General features: G+C 47.5%; 1 protein-coding gene across 4 annotated transcripts; it reads right to left on the bottom strand.

The window, feature by feature from the left end:
• Positions 1–1,026: 1,026 nt before the first annotated feature.
• LOC144480778 (uncharacterized) lies at positions 1,027–16,164 on the bottom strand. Of its 4 annotated transcripts, XM_078200361.1 has the most exons (5): positions 16,106–16,161; positions 14,510–14,623; positions 11,518–11,543; positions 2,732–3,960; positions 1,027–1,200 (listed from the first exon to the last, which is right to left on the bottom strand). In XM_078200361.1, the coding sequence occupies exon 4, from the start codon at positions 3,876–3,878 to the stop codon at positions 2,736–2,738; it is 1,143 nt and encodes a 380-aa protein (XP_078056487.1). In that variant the 5' UTR covers positions 3,879–3,960; positions 11,518–11,543; positions 14,510–14,623; positions 16,106–16,161; the 3' UTR covers positions 1,027–1,200; positions 2,732–2,735. The 4 variants fall into 4 exon arrangements, with proteins under 4 accessions (XP_078056487.1, XP_078056486.1, XP_078056489.1 ...); XM_078200360.1 differs by having other exon boundaries at positions 1,027–3,960; XM_078200363.1 differs by lacking the exon at positions 11,518–11,543.
• Between the last annotated feature and the right edge of the window lie 1,713 nt (positions 16,165–17,877).

Raw genomic sequence — 17,877 nt, 5'->3', positions numbered from 1 at the left:
AATGAGGGGGCGAGGACGGGCTGCAATTGAAGCATGCGCAGTGTGGGTGATGGCAACCGCAGAGGATCAGGCTTTCGGTGCGGAGGGTGTGAAGAAACGGGGGGGGCGGGGCGGGCCGGGAGTTTTCTTAAACGCGTTCTGTAAACAGCAAGCCCCCGAAAGCAAATGTACCGGGTCCATTTGCAATGAACGCGGCCGCAGCTCCTCCTATTCGGCCCGAGTTGGCGGACGCCATCTTTATTAGGGGCAACTTGCAGCCGGACGCATGCGCGACCGCCATCTTTGTAGGGGGAACAATGCTTCCTTCAGAACCTGGAGCTAGAATGGGCCGTTCAGCCCTTCAATCCTACTCCATCATCCGATAAACTTGTTTCAGCCTCCACTTCGATCCGGGGTAGAGAATTACACAGACTCACGATTCTAAGTGAAGTAATTCCTCCTCCTGTCTATTTAAATCTGCCACTCCTTGACCTAAAACTATGGCCTCTCATTGCAAAATGTTTAACAAGGGGGAACATCCTCTCCACGTCTAACCTGTCAATCCCTTTTAACACCTTAAATACCTCAATTAGATCTCCGCTCCTTCTTCTAAACTCCCCTCAGTCGACTTTGCTCCAACCCAATAATCTCCAGCCTAACGCTGTAACTTTAAACCTGCATCCCTGGACCCATTCTGGTAAATCTCCTCTGCAGTCTCTCAAGGAGCCTCACATGTGTGGTGATCACGGGTTTGCACAAACCCAAATTGGAGAGAAACTAGAGAAAGGGAGGGTTTTTGGTTTGTGTGGGGGAAAAAAACTTCAGAGGCAATTTGGCCCTGCGGGAGGGAGTGAAGCAGCAGAAGCACCTGATCAGATTGTCTCAATCTTAGTGACAAAGAAACTCCATGAGCTTCTCACACTTGGATGGAGAGGGTGGAGGAGAGGGAGAGCCTTTCAATTGGAACTGACTGATGTGTAAATCCTTCCCTTTCAATCCCCTAACTGGTGTCAGAGATAATAAAAAACACTCAGCACACGTGTGTTTAACACACATCTTATTTATTTGACTTATATCCAGAATATTAATAACTATAACTGGGCTGGAGTTTATTAACCTGCTCTGTAAGAATTCTATGAACATCAGCAGAAACAGACCCCATAAGCATACGTTTCTGTCCTGGATGTGACTTGCAGCAAAATCCAATCACTGTGTTTCTTCCTATTTCAGGGAAAAACATAATTAATTAACCAAATCAAATAAATTGAGGGACAAAAGGAGGAGGCAGCCCCTTAAAGGGACAAGACCTTAAACAAATCACAAATTAAACTTAAAACATTACAAATATATGCAGAGGGACAGATAGTATTGAGGAAGCAGGGGGGCTGCAGAAGGACTTGGACAGGCTAGGAGAGTGGGCAAAGAAGCGGCAGATGCAATACAATGTGGAAAAGTGTAAGGTGATGCACTTTGGAAGGAGGAATAGAGGCACAGACTAATTACTAAATGGGGAAATGTTTAGGAAATCAGAAGCACAAAGGGACTTGGGAGTCCTTGTTCAAGATTCTCTAAAGGTTAACATGCAGGTTCAGTCGGCAGTTAGAAAGGCAAATGCAATATTAGCATTCATGTCGAGAGGGCTAGAATACAAGAGCAGGGATGTACTTCTGAGGCTGTATAAGACTCTGGCAGACCCCATTTGGAGTACTGTGGGCAGTTCCAGGCCCCATTTCTAAGGGAGAATGTGCTGGCCTTGGAAAGGGATCAGAGGGGAGGTTCACAAGAATGATCCTTGGAATGAAGAGCTCGTCGTGTGAGGAACGGTTGAGGACTCTGGGTCTGCACTCGTTGGAGTTTAGAAGGATGAGGGGGGATCTTATTGAAACTTACAGGATACTGCGAGGCCTGGATAGAGTGGACGTGGAGAGGATGTTTCCACTAGTGGGAAAAACTAGAACCAGAGGGAACAACCTCAGGCTAAAGGGACGATCCTTTAAAACAGAGATGAGGAGGAATTTCTTCAGCCAGAGGGTGGTGAATCTGTGGAACTCTTTGCCGCAGAAGGCTGTGGAGGCCAGGTCATTGGGTGTCTTTAAGACAGAGATAGATAGGTTCTTGATTAATAAGGGGATCAGGGGTTATGGGGACAAGGCAGGAAAATGGGGGTGGGACAAGGCAGGAAAATGGGGATGGGAAAAGGCAGGAGAATGGGGATCAGAAAAATATCAGCCATGATTGAATGGCAGAGCAGACTCGATGGGCCGAGTGGCCTAATTCTGCTCCTACGGCTTATTGTCCGAATCAAATGTGATTAAAAGGGTTGATAAGGCAACCCCAGGCCCCACGGTGCCCAATGGGCATGGAAAGCCTTGTCGGTGCCAGTAGACACCACACGCTCCTTTTCCAAGGAAACTTGGCTGTGAACGTAGCAGTGGTAGAGGGGTGGACAGTCGAATCGGACAACAACTGCGGTCACCTACTGCTTGCGCCTGTTGATGGCACGTTTGACCAGGCCCAAAGCAGGCCTAGGAATCCATTTAGGGGCAATTAGGGATGGCCCACATCCGAGAAATTAATTTTAAAAAAGGTTTGAAAGGAGGTCTTCCTTTTTTTTTTAAACCCCTCTCTGCACAGAATGTTGCTGTGTTTGCTCTGCAGGTTAATGCCTTCACTGCAGTGCGAAATCCCTGGTGTACAGTGAGTTCAGATGATTCCCTGAACTTGCCCCACAATGAGAGCACCTGAACAGTACCTGGTCAGTGCGAATCAGTTGATGGAACACAGGTTCTTTCCTCAGTGTGAACAGACTGGAATGAACAAGTGAATCCATTCCCCCACACAGGGTAGGTGAACAGCTTCACCCGAGTGTGAACTCGCTGGTGTCTCAGCAAGCTGAATGACTGGGTGAATCCCTTCCCACACACTGAGCAGATGAACGGCCTCTCCCCGGTGTGAACCCGCTGGTGTTTCAACAAGCTGAATGACTGGGAAAATCCCTTCCCACACACTGAGCAGGTGAACGGCCTCTCCCCGGTGTGAACCCGCTGGTGTGTCAGCAGGTTGGACGAATAATTGAATCCCTTCCCACACTCGGGACAGGTGAACGGTCTCTCCTCGTGGTGAACTCGCTGGTGTGTCAGCAACCTGGATGACTTGGCGAACCCTTTCCCACACTCCATGCAGACGAACGGCCTCTCCCCAGTGTGAATCCGCTGGTGTTCAGTGAGGTCAGACGATCGCTTGAACCCAGTCCCGCAGTGAGAGCATCTGAATGGTCTCTCGTCAGTGTGAACTCGCTGGTGTCTCAGTAATCTGGATGACTTAGTGAATCCCTTCCCACACTCCATGCAGACGAACGGCCTCTCCCCAGTGTGAATCCGCTGGTGTTCAGTGAGGTCAGATGATCGCTTGAACGCAGTCCCGCAGTGAGAGCACCTGAACGGTCTCTCGTCGGTGTGAACAAGTTGATGGCGCATCAGTTCTCCAGAACTTTTATAGCACTTCCCACAGTGTGGGCACTGAAATGGTCTCTCCTCGGTGTGAACCCGCTGGTGGTCCACGAGGTGGCCTGATCGAGTGAATCCCTTCCCGCATATGGAGCAGGTGAATGGCCTCTCCCCAGTGTGAACACACTGGTGTCTCAGCAGGTGGGATGATCGAGTAAATCCCTTCCCACACACAGAGCAGATAAACGGCCTGTCTCCAGTGTGAATGTGCTGCTGAGTTTCCAGCTTAACAGAATAATTGAATACTTTCTCACAGTCCTCACAGTTCCAGGGTTTCTCCATGCTGCTTGTGTCCTTGTGTCTCTCCATGCTGGGGGTAAAGTTGAAAGCTTGTCCACACCCAGAGCATATGTACAGTTCCTCTCCGCTGTGAACGGTGCTTTTTTCTTCCATGGTCACAGCGTGACGGTGATATTCAGATGGCGATAAATTGGGTGACTCTGTCAGACCCGATGCGATGTTTGGTTTCGGTTTCCTGAAATTGGAAAAAGGGAGTGTGAGAGAACCCACAAAAACGCAAAGGCAGCTTGTGAAATTGAACTGAACGAATCTGGCAATTTGTGGGGCCGGCACTCGGAAAAAGTGACCATGAAAACTGTTGGGATTGTCTCAGGGAAGACACAAGTCACTGGTCGAGAGAGTTAGTGCGGTGAAGGACCAAACCCTATAAGCAACTTCAGATCACCTGCCCGAATATTTCCTTATGTGGCTCAGTGTGACGTGTTGGTTTGAAACGTTAAAAGTGTGATATAAATAAATCTTGTTATTGATTTGGACAGATGTCACCATTCCTTCATCATCACTGTCTGAAAATCCTGTAACCCCCCCCCTACCAAGCAGCAGTCCAAGACGATCAAAGACATAAGAACATAAGAAATAGGAGCAGGAGTAGGCCATCTGGCCCCTCGAGCCTGCCCCGCCATTCAATAAGATCATGGCTGATCTGAAGTGGATCAGTTCCACTTACCCGCCTGATCCCCATAACCCCTAATTCCCTTACCGATCAGGAATCCATCTATCCGTGATTTAAACATATTTAACGAGGTAGCCTCCACCACTTCAGTGGGCAGAGAATTCCAGAGATTCACCACCCTCTGAGAGAAGAAGTTCCTCCTCAACTCTGTCCTAAACTGACCCCCCTTTATTTTGAGGCTGTGTCCTCTAGTTCTAACTTCCTTTCTAAGTGGAAAGAATCTCTCCACCTCTACCCTATCCAGCCCCTTCATTATCTTATAGGTCTCTATAAGATCCCCCCTCAGCCTTCTAGATTCTAAAGACCATCTTCTCCACAGGTAACTGGGGATGGAGAATATTTGCTCCTGGTCTAGTTAATGACACCCAAATCACAAAAATAAATTTTAAAAGATGCAAAATAGATTAAAAACATTTATGGAGATACTAGTTCCTGAAAGAACACTCTTTTCCTGTGTATGGACCGTGTCCACTGAGCAATCCAATCTCCCCTCGGATTTACCTCCCCAGACAATTTCACACGGGAAACTGCTGGTCTCTACTGGATACCAAAGTCCTCAGGGTTAAACCCAGCAGCTTCTCCTCCATCCAGGTGACACCAAGATTAGTGGCAGAGTGGACAGTGAAGAAGGTTATCGAGGATTGCAACAGGATCTTGATCAAGTGGGCTGGATGAATGGCAGGTGGAGTTTAATTTACATAAATGCGAGGTGATGCATTTTGGGAGATTGAACCAGGGCAGGACTTACTCAGTTAATGGTAGGATGTTGGGGAGAGTTATAGAACAAAGAGATCTAAGGGTACATGTTCATAGCTCCTTGAAAGTGGATTCACAGGTGGACAGAGTGGTGAAGAAGGCATTCGGCATGCTTGGTTTCATTGGTCAGAACATTGAATACAGGAGTTGGGATGTCTTGTTGAAGTTGTACAAGACGTTGTTAAGGCCACACTTGGAATACTTCATACAGTTCTGGTCAGCCGATTATAGAAAGGATATAATTCTTTGAGAACATTGCATGTGCAGTGGACAGTGGGGAACCTGTGGATGTGGTGTATCTGGATTTCCAGAAGGCATTTGACAAGGTGCCGCACCAAAGACTGCTGCATAAGATAAAGGCGCACGGTGTTGCGGGTTATGTATTAGTATGGATAGAGGATTGGTTAACTAACAGAAAGCAAAGAGTGGGGGTAAATGGGTGTTTTTCTGGTTGGCGATCAGTGACTAGTGGTGTGCCTCAGAGATCAGTGTTGGGACCACAATTGTTTACGATTTACATAGATGATTTGGAGTTGGGGACCAAGTGTAGAGTGTCAAAATTGGCAGATGACACTAAGATGAGTGGCAGAGCAAAGTGTGCTGAGGACGCTGAAAGTCTGCAAAGGGATATAGATAGTCTAAGTGAGTGGCGAGGGTCTGGCAGATGGAGTACAATGTTGGTAAATGTGAGGTCATCCATTTTGGTAGGAATAACAGCAAAATGGACTATTAGTTAAATGGTAAAAAATTGCAGCATGCTGCTGTGCAGGAATCTCAAGGAGTTGGTTTGCAGGTGCAGCAGGTAATTAAGAAGGCAAATGGAATTTTGTCCTTCATTGCTGGAGGGAAGGAGTTTAAAAACAGCGAGGTTATGTTGCAGCTGTGAAAGGTGCTGGTGAGGCCACACCTGGAGTACGGTGTACAGTTTTAGTCTCCTTACTTGAGAAAGGATATACTGGCACTGGAGTGGGTGCAGAGGAGATTCATGAGGTTGATTCCAGAGTTGACAGGGTTGGCTTATAGAACAAAGAAAAGCTACAGCACAAACAGGCCCTTTGGCCCCACAAGTTGTGCCGAACATATCCCTACCTTCTTGACCTACCTAGAACCCTCCATCCTATTAAGCTCCATGTACTCATCCAGGAGTCTCTTAAAAGACCCTATTGAGTTCGCCTCCACCACCACTGACGGCAGCCGATTCCACTCGCTCACCACCCTCTGCGTGAAAAACTTACCCCTAACCTCTCCCCTGTACCTAACCCCCAGCATCTTAAACCTGTGTCCTCTCGTAGCAGCCATTTCCACCCTGGGAAAAAGCCTCTGAGAGTCCACCCGATCTATGCCTCTCAACATCTTATACACCTCTATTAGGTCTCCTCTCATCCTTCATCTCTCCAAGGAGAAAAGACCGAGCTCCCTCAGCATATCCTCATAAGGCATGCCACTCAATCCAGGCAACATCCTTGTAAATCTCCTCTGCACCCTTTCAATCTTTTCCACATCCTTCCTATAGTGAGGCGACCAGAACTGAGCATAGTACTCCAAGTGGGGTCTGACGAGGGTCTTATATAGCTGCATCATTATCCCCGGACTCCTAAACTCAATCCCTCGATTGATAAAGGCCAGCACACCATACGCCTTCTTAACCACCTCCTCCACCTGCGGGGCCGATTTTAGAGTCCTATGGACCCGGACCCCAAGGTCCTTCTGATCCTCGACAGTACTAAGAGTCTTTCCCTTTATATTGTACTCCTTCATCCCATTTGACCTACCAAAGTGGACCACGACGCATTTATCTGGGTTGAAGTCCATCTGCCACTTGTCCGCCCAGTCTTGCATCCTATCTATGTCCCTCTGTAACTTCTGACATCCCTCCAGACTATCCACAACCCCACCAACCTTCGTGTCGTCGGCAAACTTACCAACCCATCCCTCCACTTCCTCATCCAGGTCATTTATGAAAATGACAAACAGCAAGGGTCCCAGAACAGATCGCTGGGGCACTCCACTAGTGACCGACCTCCATTTAGAAAAAGACCCATCTATACCCACTCTCTGCCTCCTTTGGGCAAGCCAGTTCTGGATCCACCGGGCAGCAGCCCCTTATGAGGAGAGACTGAGTAGACTGGGGCTATACTCATTGGAATCCAGAAGAATGAGGGGAAATCCTATAGAAACATACAAGATTATGAAGGGAATAGATAAGATAGAAGCAGGGAAGTTGTTTCCACTGGCGGGTGAAACTAGGGGGCATGGCCTCAAAATAAGGGGGAGCAGATTTAGGACTGAGTTGAGGAGGAACTTCTTCACACAAAGGGTTGTGAATCTGTGGAGTTCCCTGCGCAGTGAAGCAGTTGAGGCTACCTCACTGAATGTTTTTAAGGCAAGGATAGATACATTTTTGAACAGTAAAGGAATTGAGGGTTATGGTTGAGCGGGCGGGTAAGTGGAGCTGAGATGATCAGCCATGATCTTATTGAATGGCGGGGCAGGCTCGAGGGGCCAGATGGCCTACTCCTGCTCCTAGTTCTTATGTTCTTAAACTAGAAAGAGTGCAGAAAAGATTTACTCGGGTGCTAACGGGACTTGATGTTTTACATTACAAGGAGGGGCTTTTTTTTAGTCATTCGTAGGACACGGGCGTCGCTGGCTTGCCCAAGCGCAGCGAGTGTCAACCACATTGCTGTGGATCTGGAGTCACAGATAGGCCAGACCACGTAAGGATGGCAGATTTCCTTCCCTAAAGGACATTAATGAACCAGGTGGGTTTTTCCGACAATTATTTCATGGTCATCGGTGAATTCTTAATTCCAGATATTTTCTCCTTACTGAATTCAAATTCCACCACCTGCCATGGCGGGATTCGAACCTGGTTTCCCCAGAACATTAGCTGAGTTTCTGGATTAATAGTTTTGCGATAATACCACGATGCCCTTGCCTCCCCAGATGGACTGGGACTTTTTTCCCTGGAGTGTAGGAGGCTTCGGGGTGATCTTATAGAGGTCTATAAAATAACGAGGGGCATAGATCAGCTCGATAGTCAATATCTTTTCCCAAAGGTAGGGGAGTCTAAAACTAGTGGGCATAGGTTTAAGGTGAGAGGGGAGAGATACAAAAGGGTCCAGAGGGGCAATTGTTTCCCACAGAGTGTGGTGCGTGTCTGGAACAAGCTGCCAGAGGTAGTAATAAGGGCGGGTACAATTATCTTTTAAAAAGCATTTAAACAATTACATGGGTACGATGGGTTTAGAGGGATATGGGCCAAACATGCACAATTGCAGGTGCAGCAGGTAATTAAGAAGGCAAATGGAACTTTGTCCTTCATTGCTGGAGGGATGGAGTTTAAAGACAGCGAGGTTATGTTGCAGCTGTATAAGGTGAGGCAAAAAAAGGGCAGCATGGACAAGTTGGGCCGAAGGGCCTGTTTCCATGCTGTAAACCTCAATGATTCTATCTCCTCTCCACTCCAGCTCAAAACGAAGCAAGAAAACCAAAAGGAATTAGCCACTGAAGGGAAAAGAAATGCAGGAACATGACGCAAGGGCATGGGAGTTGGACAAACTGATTTGTTCTTGCAGAATACGGACATGATGGACTCAATGGCCTCCTTCTGTAGTGTAATCATTCCATGCCTGCACGAAAAACGATCTACACAGGAGAACAGGAACCAATCTCTGCAACTGACACCCACCCCCAACACAATTCAGCTCGCTCTAAATTAGATTATAAAAGCCAAGTACTGCAGACGCTGGAAATCTGAAATAAAAACAGAAAATCCTGGGAAACACGGAGCAGGTGTGGTGGCATCTGCCGAGAGAGAAACAGGGTTAACATTTCGCATCTGTGCTACTCTTATCTAGAGCTAAAGAGAGGGCGAATTGGGATGGGATTCATAGAAACCCTACAGTGCTGAAGGAGGCCATTCGGCCCATCGAGTCTGCACCGACCACAATCCCACCCAGGCCCTACCCCCACATATTTTACCCGCTAATCCCTCTAACCTACGCATTTTAGGACACCAAGGGGCAATTTTTAAACTGGCCAATCAACCTAACCCGCACATCTTTGGACTGTGGGAGGAAACCGGAACACCCGGAGGAAACCCACGCAGACACGGGGAGAATGTGCAAATTGTATAAGATAGGGGTGAAGCAGTTGGAGCGGAGTAGAAGGTCAGTGATAGGCGGGGGCTCGGAGAGATTGTAACAAGGATGTGTGGGCACAAGGCAGAGGAAGCAATAATGGCAGTGTCAAGGACTATGGAAGGTGCTAATAGTGTCATAAATGTAAGATAGCAGAATGTGTTAACAGGAGAACAGTGGTCAATACTCAGTGAAAATTTCGTACAATCCTTTTGAAGCATAGAACCCCTACAGTGCAGTAGGAGACCATTCTGCACCAACCATAATCCCACCCAGGCCCCATTCCTGCAACCCCACATATTTACCCTGTGATTCACCCTGACACTAGGGTTAATTTAGCATGGCCAATCGACCTAACCTGCACATATTTGGACTGTGGCAGGAAACGGGCGCACCCAGAGGGAATTCACGCACAGAGAGAATGTGCAAACTCCAGACAGACAATGACCCGAGGCCGGAATTGAACCCGGGTCCCTGGCGCTGTGAGGCAGCAGTGCTAACCACTGTGCCACCGTGCCGCCCCAGAACTTAAGAACAAATAACAAATGTCCCAGTGGTGTTGGTGGGGAGGGGATTGCATTGGGTCGACACGAAAATGGCCGGACTTGCAGATAGTGAGGGACATTGTCAGAGGCTACAGAAGGATATAGATAGGCTGGAAATTTGGGCCGAGAAATGGCAGATGGAGTTCAATCCAGATGAATGCGAAATGATGCATTTTGGTAGAACTAACGTCGGGGGGGAGCTATACGATAAATGGCAGAACCATAAAGGGTGTAGATACGCAGAGGGACCTGGGTGTGCAAGTCCACAGATCCTTGAAGGTGACGTCACAGGTGGAGAAGGTAGTGAATAAGGCATATGGCATGCTTGCCTTTATAGGACGGGGCATGGAGTATAAAAGTTGGGGTCTGATGTTGCGGTTGTATAGAACGTTGGTTCGGCCGCATTTGGAATACTGCGTCCAGTTCTGGTCGCCACACTACCGGAAGGACGTGGAGGCTTTAGAGAGAGTGCAGAGGAGGTTTACCAGGATGTTGCCTGGTATGGAAGGGCTTAGTTATGAGGAGAGATTGGGTAAACTGGGGTTGTTCTCACTGGAAAGACGGAGGATGAGGGGTGACCTAATAGAGGTGAATAAAATTATGAAAGGCATAGATAGGGTGAACGGTGGGAAGCTTTTTCCCAGGTCGGTGGTGAAGTTCACGAGGGGTCATAGGTTCAAGGTGAGAGGGGGGGAGGTTTAACACGGATATTAGAAGGACGTATTTTACACAGAGGGTGGTGGGGGCCTGGAATGCGCTGCCGGGCAAGGTGGTGGAGGCGGACACACTGGGAACGTTTAAGACTTATCTAGATAGCCGCATGAACGGAGTGGGAATGGAGGGATACAAAAGAATGGTCTAGTTGGGACCAGGGAGCGGCGCGGGTTTGGAGGGCCGAAGGGCCTGTTCCTGTGCTGTGTTGTTCTTTGTTTGTTCTTTGTTCTTGGGTCAATTTTTCCTTGGATAAAATAAAACGGCTCAAAATGGGGGAGGAAGGTCACAGTCTAAAAGTTGTGAACTCAATCTTAAGTCCCGAGGGCTGTGGAGTGTCCGATCGAAAGATGAGCTGCTGCTCCTCCAGCTTGTGTTGAGCTTCACTGGAGCATTGCAGCAGGCCAAGGACAGACATGTGGGCACGAGAGCAAGATGCTGAGTGGAAATGTCCAACGGCAGGAAGGTTGGGGGTCATATTAGAGTGAAGGTGTTCCACAAGGCGGTCACCTAGTCTGCGTTTAGTCTCCCCAGTGTAGGGGAAGCCGTATTGGGAACAGCAAATATTATAAATCAAATTGAAGGAGGTGCAAGTGAAAGGAGTGTTTGGAGCTTTGAACAGTGAGGAGGGAGGAGGTAAAGGGGTCGGCGTCACACGATTAGAAAGGAAGGTGCCATGGGAAGGGGATGCGGAATTAGAGGTAATTCAGGAGTGGAACAGGGTGTCACGGATTCCAAACGTTAACTCTCTCTCTCTTCAGAGATGCTGCCACACCTCGAGCTTTTGCAGCTTTTCATCTTCATTGGTTCATTTCTGTTTTGAGATTCGATTCTGTGAAAAAACACCTGCGACAAAACAAAATATTGTGGTTGCTGGAAATCAGCAGTAAAAAGAGCAAACTCACGAAATACTCAGCGGGTCGGGCAGTATCTGTGGAAAGAGAAAGAAGATTAACGTTTCAGGTTGTGCAGAATGAATTACAGGGAATAAAAAAGTATCAGATTTTGTTGGTCAATATAAGCTCAGAAGTGGAGGGAAATGATCTCCAGTGGAAGAGAAACAATTCCTGAACATTGTAAGACTAAGCTGGTAAATCAGCAGTGAATAGAGTTGTGAAGTGGTAGAAACCTCATCAAGACGTAGCTTGCGGAAATAACAATTAAAATACACCAATGTTTAGAGGCAGAGGGAGTTAGTCAATGGCAGAGAGATAGAACGCAGTAAGAGTTTTAACAACACCAGGTTAAAGTCCAACAGGTTTATTTGGTAGCAAATACCATTAGCTTTCGGAGCGCTGCTCCTTCGTCAGATGGAGTGGAAATCCGCTCTCAAACAGGGCACAGAGACACAAAATCAAGTTACAGAATACTGATTAGAATGCAAATCCCTACAGCCAACCAGATCTTAAAGATACAGACAACGTGAATGGAGGGAACATTAAGCACAGGTTAAAGAGATGTGTATTGTCTCCAGACAGGACAGCCCGCAAGTCCAGGAGGCAAGCTGTGGGGGTTACTGATAATGTGACATAAATCCAACATCCCGGTTTAGGCCGTCCTCATGTGTGCTCCCTTCACTCACATTGTCTGTATCTTTAAGACCTGGCTGGCTGTAAGGATTTGCATTCTAATCAGTATTCTGTAACTTGATTTTGTGTCTGTTTGCACTGTTTGAGAGCAGATTTCCACTCCATCTGACGAAGGAGCAGCGCTCCGAAAGCTAATGGTATTTGCTACCAAATAAACCTGTTGGACTTTAACCTGGTGTTGTTAAAACTCTTACTGTGTCCACCCCAGTCCAACGCCGGCATCGCCACATCGTGACTACCAGAGAGATAGAAACCATACAATCCCACAGTGCAGAAGGAGACCATTCAGCCCATCGAGTCTGCACTGACAACAATCCCATCCAGGCCCTATCCCCGTAATTCCACATACGTACCCCACTAATCCCTCTAACCAAGCATCCCTGGACGCTAAGGGGCAACTTAGCTTGACCAATCAACCTAACGTGCACATCTTTGGACCGCTGGAGGAAACCGGAGCACCCGGAGGAGACCCACACAGCGGGAACATGCAAATTTCACTGATCAGGGAGGGGAGACGTGAAACAGAGCAATGGATAGTCTTTTTAAAAATTCATTCATGGATGTACAAGGTATGAGGCGTGGGGAGAAAAAAACCAGAGGGCATGGGTTAAGGGTGAAAGGAGAAAAGTTTAAAGGGAATATTAGGGGGGGGCTTCTTCACGCAGAGAGTGGTGGGAGTGTGGAATGAGCTGCCGGATAAAGTGGTAAATGCGGGGTCACTTTTAACATTTAAGAAAAACTTGGACGGGTTCGTGGATGAGAGGGGTGTGGAGGGATATGGTCCAAGTGCAGGTCAGTGGGACTAGGCCGAAAAATGGTTCGGCACAGACAAGAAGGGTCAAAAGGCCTGTTTCTGAGCTGTAATTTTCTATGGTTTCTATGGTATGGTTGGCAAGTTTACGGATGATACTAAATTAGGAAGTATCGCTGATAGCGAAGGTGGTTAACAAAAATTACAGGGGGATCTTGATCAGTTAGGGAAGTGGGCCGAGGGTTGGTAAATGGGTTTCGATACAGATAGGTGAGAGTTGGAAAGTCAAACCAGGGTAGGACTTATGCAGTGAATGGTCGGGCCCTGGGGAGTTTTGAGGGGTCTTTTTAGCCTGTCTTGATGCTCTCTCCCCTCACATTGTTTTGTTTCTTAAAGACTTGATTAGTTGTAAGTATTCGCATTCCAACCATTATTCATGTAAATTGAGTCTGTGTCTTTATATGCTCTGTTTGTGAACAGAATTCCCACTCACCTGAAGAAGGGGCTTGCAGCTCCGAAAGCTTGTGTGGCTTTTGCTACCAAATAAACCTGTTGGACTTTAACCTGGTGTTGTTAAACTTCTTACTGTGTTTACCCCAGTCCAACGCCGGCATCTCCACACCATGAGTTTTGAGGAACAGAGGGACCTTGGAGTACAAGTATATAGTTCGTTGAAAATGGCGTCATAGGTAGACAGAGTGGTGACAGCGTTGAGCACACTCGCCTTCATCAATCAGGGTACTGAGTATAGAAGTTGGGACATTATGAGGCCGTACTTGGGAGTATTGTGTACAGTTTTTATAAACCTGTTATAGGAAAGACATTGATAACCTGGAAAGAGTGCAAAGAAGATTTACGAGGATGTTGCCAGCAAGAGTGGGCCTGAGTTATCAGGAGTGGTTGGCCAGGTTAGGACTTTATTCCTTGAAACGTAGGAAAATGAGGGGTGACCTTATTGAGGTGTATTAAATCATGAGGGGCACAGATAGAATGAACTCAGTCTTTTTCCCAGGGTAGGGGAATTGAAAACTAGAGGGCATAGGTTTAAGGTGAGAGGGGAAAGATTTAAAAGGGACCCGAGGGGGAACTTCTTAACGCAGCGGGTGGTGTGTACATGGAATGAGCTGCCAGAGAAAGTGGTTGAGGCAGGTTCAACAGCAATACTTAAAAAGCATTTGGATAAGTACATGGATTGGAAAGGATTAGAGGGATATGGGCCAAACGCGGGCAATTGGGACTAGCTGGGAGGGCACCATGGTTGGCATGGATCAGTTGGGCCGAAGGGCCTGTTTCCGTGCTGTATTGCTCTATGTGCTGGCTGCATCAGCATCTATTGCCCATAACTCATTGCCCTTGAACTCAGTAGCTTGCATTGCTGGGGGATGTGGTAGATTTCCTCCTTTAAAGGATATATTGCCCTGGATCCCTGTATTAATAATCTAATGACACTATCACTACACTATTGCCTCCCCATCCATGGTAAAAGGGTCACAATAGCCCGAGATCCATGGAATTACAGCATGCTCTAAATTTAAATTAATACTCAGTAACACTCACCCCAAAACAATTTCACTATTTTCAAATTTTTAATCTCCTCCTGGAGTCTACAGCTGCAGAGATCTCACAGAGATTGGTGCCCAGGAAAAATGCTGCAATCTTCAAATCTTCTCCCTGTAAATTATGAAAATTATAGGTGTCATTCGAGGTTAGAAATTCAGGACAAACATTTCTTTTGGTCTGAGTTTGCTGTGTGTAAATCTTTCCTTCTAACCCCCTGTAAAAGGAGTTTCCAAAATCCATCAGCATCTGTCCAGAACAGAAATTCAAAACATTCTCTCCTCCTTTAACCTGGCACAGAATTACTTCAGCTGGGACAAAATTGCAGTGGAAGCAGTTCAGAGAAGATCCAGTTGGTTGATTCCTGAAATTAGGAGTTTTGTCTTTCAGATGGAGCAGCTTTGGTCTGCACTCATTGGAGTTTAGAAGACTGAGTTTAGAAGACCTTATTGAAACATATAAGGTGCTTGACAAGGTACAAGGATTTTTTCTCTGATATGGGAATGAAGTAAAATTAAAGGAAATAAACGATTCCCGGCTCGGGTCACTGTCTGTGTGGAGTTTGCACATTCTCCTCGTGTCTGCGTGGGTTTCCTCCGGGTGCTCCGGTTTCCTCCCACAGTCCAAAGATGTGCGGGTTAGGTTGATTGGCCATGCTTAAAAAATTGCCCCTTAGCGCCCTGAGATGGGTAGGTTAGAGGGATTAGCGGGTAAATATGTAGGGATATGGGGGTAGGGCCTGGGTGGGATTGTGGTTGGTGCAGACTCGATGGGCCAAATGGCCTCTTTCTGCACTGTTGGGTTTCTATGATCTCAAATTTAAGGTTAAGATGAAGAGAGATCTTTTCTCTCAGCGGGTTGTTGGATCTTTGGAACTCTTTGTCTTCACCAGTGAGGATTGGAGGCAGGTCATTGAATATATTCAAAGCTGAGGTTTTGATCCACAAGAGAGTCAAGGGTATGGACGGGGTGGGGGTAGCAAAGTAGACATGATCTTATTGAATGATGCAGCAAGCTCGATGGGCCGAATGACGGGCTCCTGTTCCGAATGTGCGGGTTAGGTTGATTGGCCAGGTTTTTAAAAAAATTGCCCTTTAGAGTCCTGGGATGCATAGGTTAGAGGGATTAGCGGGTAAAATATGTGGGGGTAGGGCCTGGGTGGGATTGTGGTCGGTGCAGACTCGATGGGCCGAATGGCCTCCTTCTGCACTGTAGGGTTTCTATGATTTCTTGTTCCGATGGTCTTGGATAGCTGCGCATGCGCCCTGCGCCCTATTGTCTCAAGCTAATGGACACGAACCGAGCCCCCGAAGCCATTATGAGCCGCCACCGACAGCAGCGCATGCGCTCTCCTTCCCCGCTGAAACAAGATGGCTGCTGATAACCGGGGCCTGTTCCGGGCAAAAAAGCCTGGGGGGAGCTGCAAACCCGGGACCTGCAGGGGCCATACGGCCTACAGCGTGGTGTTTGCGAAGCCTCCGCTCCCTCCCCACCCCGACTCCCGGCCCCACTCCTCCCTCCCCAACCCCAATTCCATCCCTCCCTCTCCACCCCGACCCCGTTCCTCCCCCCCCCCCCTGTCCCACCGACCCTCACCCGCTGAAAGGAGCGGCCTCCGCACCCGCAGGGCTCCAAAGTAAAGTGACACCGCGCATGCTCCAGACACAGCACCGCACCTGCGCAGTAGGCTCCTGTGGAATGGATCGGGCACCTTCGCAACCGCAGGGGCACCTGGGTAATAGTGGCGCCATTTTCAATCAAAGACACAATAGAAAATTATTTTGTGCAATTCAGAGAAAGAGAAGAGAGAAAAGAGAAAGCCTACAGTACAGAAAGAGGCCATTCGGCCCATCGGGTCTGCACCGACCACAATCCCACCCAGGCCCTACCCCAATATCTCTACATATTTTACCCACTAAACCCTCTAATCTACACATCCCAGGACACTAAGGGGCAATTTTTAGCATGGCCAATCAACCTAACCCGCACATCTTTGGACTGTGGGAGGAAACCGGAGCACCCGGAGGAAACCCACGCAGACACGAGGAGAATGTGCAAACTCCACACAGACAGTGACCCAAGCCAGGAATCGAACACAGGCCCCTGCAGCTGTGAAGCAGCAGTGCTAACCACTGTGCTACCGTGCCACCCTTTTAAATTCAGATTAATTAATTTTTAAAAATACATTCCTCCGAATTTGTGTGCTGTCATTCTCCACTTGTAAAATTGATTTAAACCAGTGCTCTCCTGTGGAAATACCCCGAGTTTTTAAAACTTTTCCCTCTCTCCCTGCTCCCCTGAAGGTGTTCACAGTGTTTGGGTAAATTCCATAGAGACTGGTTTCTTTTATTTTCTTTCTCCCGATACTGAATATTCTGTTTTATGGAAGTGATATATGAGAGATGGAAACCATTTGGCCCATCCTGCCCAGCTGGGCTCTTTTTAATCCAATTAATTCCACAGCTCTGCTGGCAGAGTAACAACAATGTATATTTACTGTAGCATTGCAGGAGGTAAATGGAAAAGGTTTTCCAGTTGTATACTTCTCAGACACACACATTCCTGGAAGGATCAATTGACCTGTGTACTAAGCAGAAATTAAAGTTCCACTTTTGTTCTTTGAAAGATGTGGAGGCTTTGGAGAGGGTACAGAAAAGATTTACCAGGATGTTGCCTGGTATGGAGGGCATTAGCTCTGAGGAGAGGTTGAAAAAACTTGGTTTGTTCTCACTGGAACGACGGAGGTTGAGGGGTGACCTGATAGAAGTCTACAAGATTATGAGAGACATGGACAGAGTGGATAGTCAGAAGCTTTTTCCCAGGAAGGAAGAGTCAATTACTAGGGGGCATAGGTTTAAGGTGTGAGGGGCAAGGTTTAAAGGGGATGTACGAGGCAAGTCTTTTTTACACAAAGGGTGGTGGGTGCCTGGAACCCGCTGCCGGGGGAGGTAGTGAAAGAGATAGCATAGTGACTTTTAAGGGGCGTCTTGACAAATACATGAATAGGATGGGAATAAAGGGATATGGTCCCCTGAAGGGTAGAGGGTTTTAGTTTAGACGGGCAGCATAATCGGTGCAGGCTTGGAAGGCCAAAGGCCTTGCTCCTGTGCTGTAATTTTCTTTGTTCTTTTAAAATTAAAACAGACGGTGCTGGAAAAATGAAGCAGTCACTGGGGCCGGGTTTATAGTCAAAATGATGATGCTGGGCTGCCGTTAGAAAATTACCAGCAATCCAACAAGTCACTCTCAATATTGAACCAAACAAAATTGCTCAAAGATTCAACCAAAATAGTCACTGTCCATGAAGCACATGAAACGCACTCTGATTCTCCATCCCATCAGAGACAACTGAGTCACTAATTGGAAAT

Source organism: Mustelus asterias, chromosome 30 (genome assembly GCF_964213995.1).
Source record: "Mustelus asterias chromosome 30, sMusAst1.hap1.1, whole genome shotgun sequence".
In the NCBI taxonomy this organism is placed as follows: domain Eukaryota; kingdom Metazoa; phylum Chordata; class Chondrichthyes; order Carcharhiniformes; family Triakidae; genus Mustelus; species Mustelus asterias.
The sequence above is the reverse complement of the archived record's forward strand: the minus strand, read 5'-3'. Positions and strand labels throughout refer to the sequence as shown.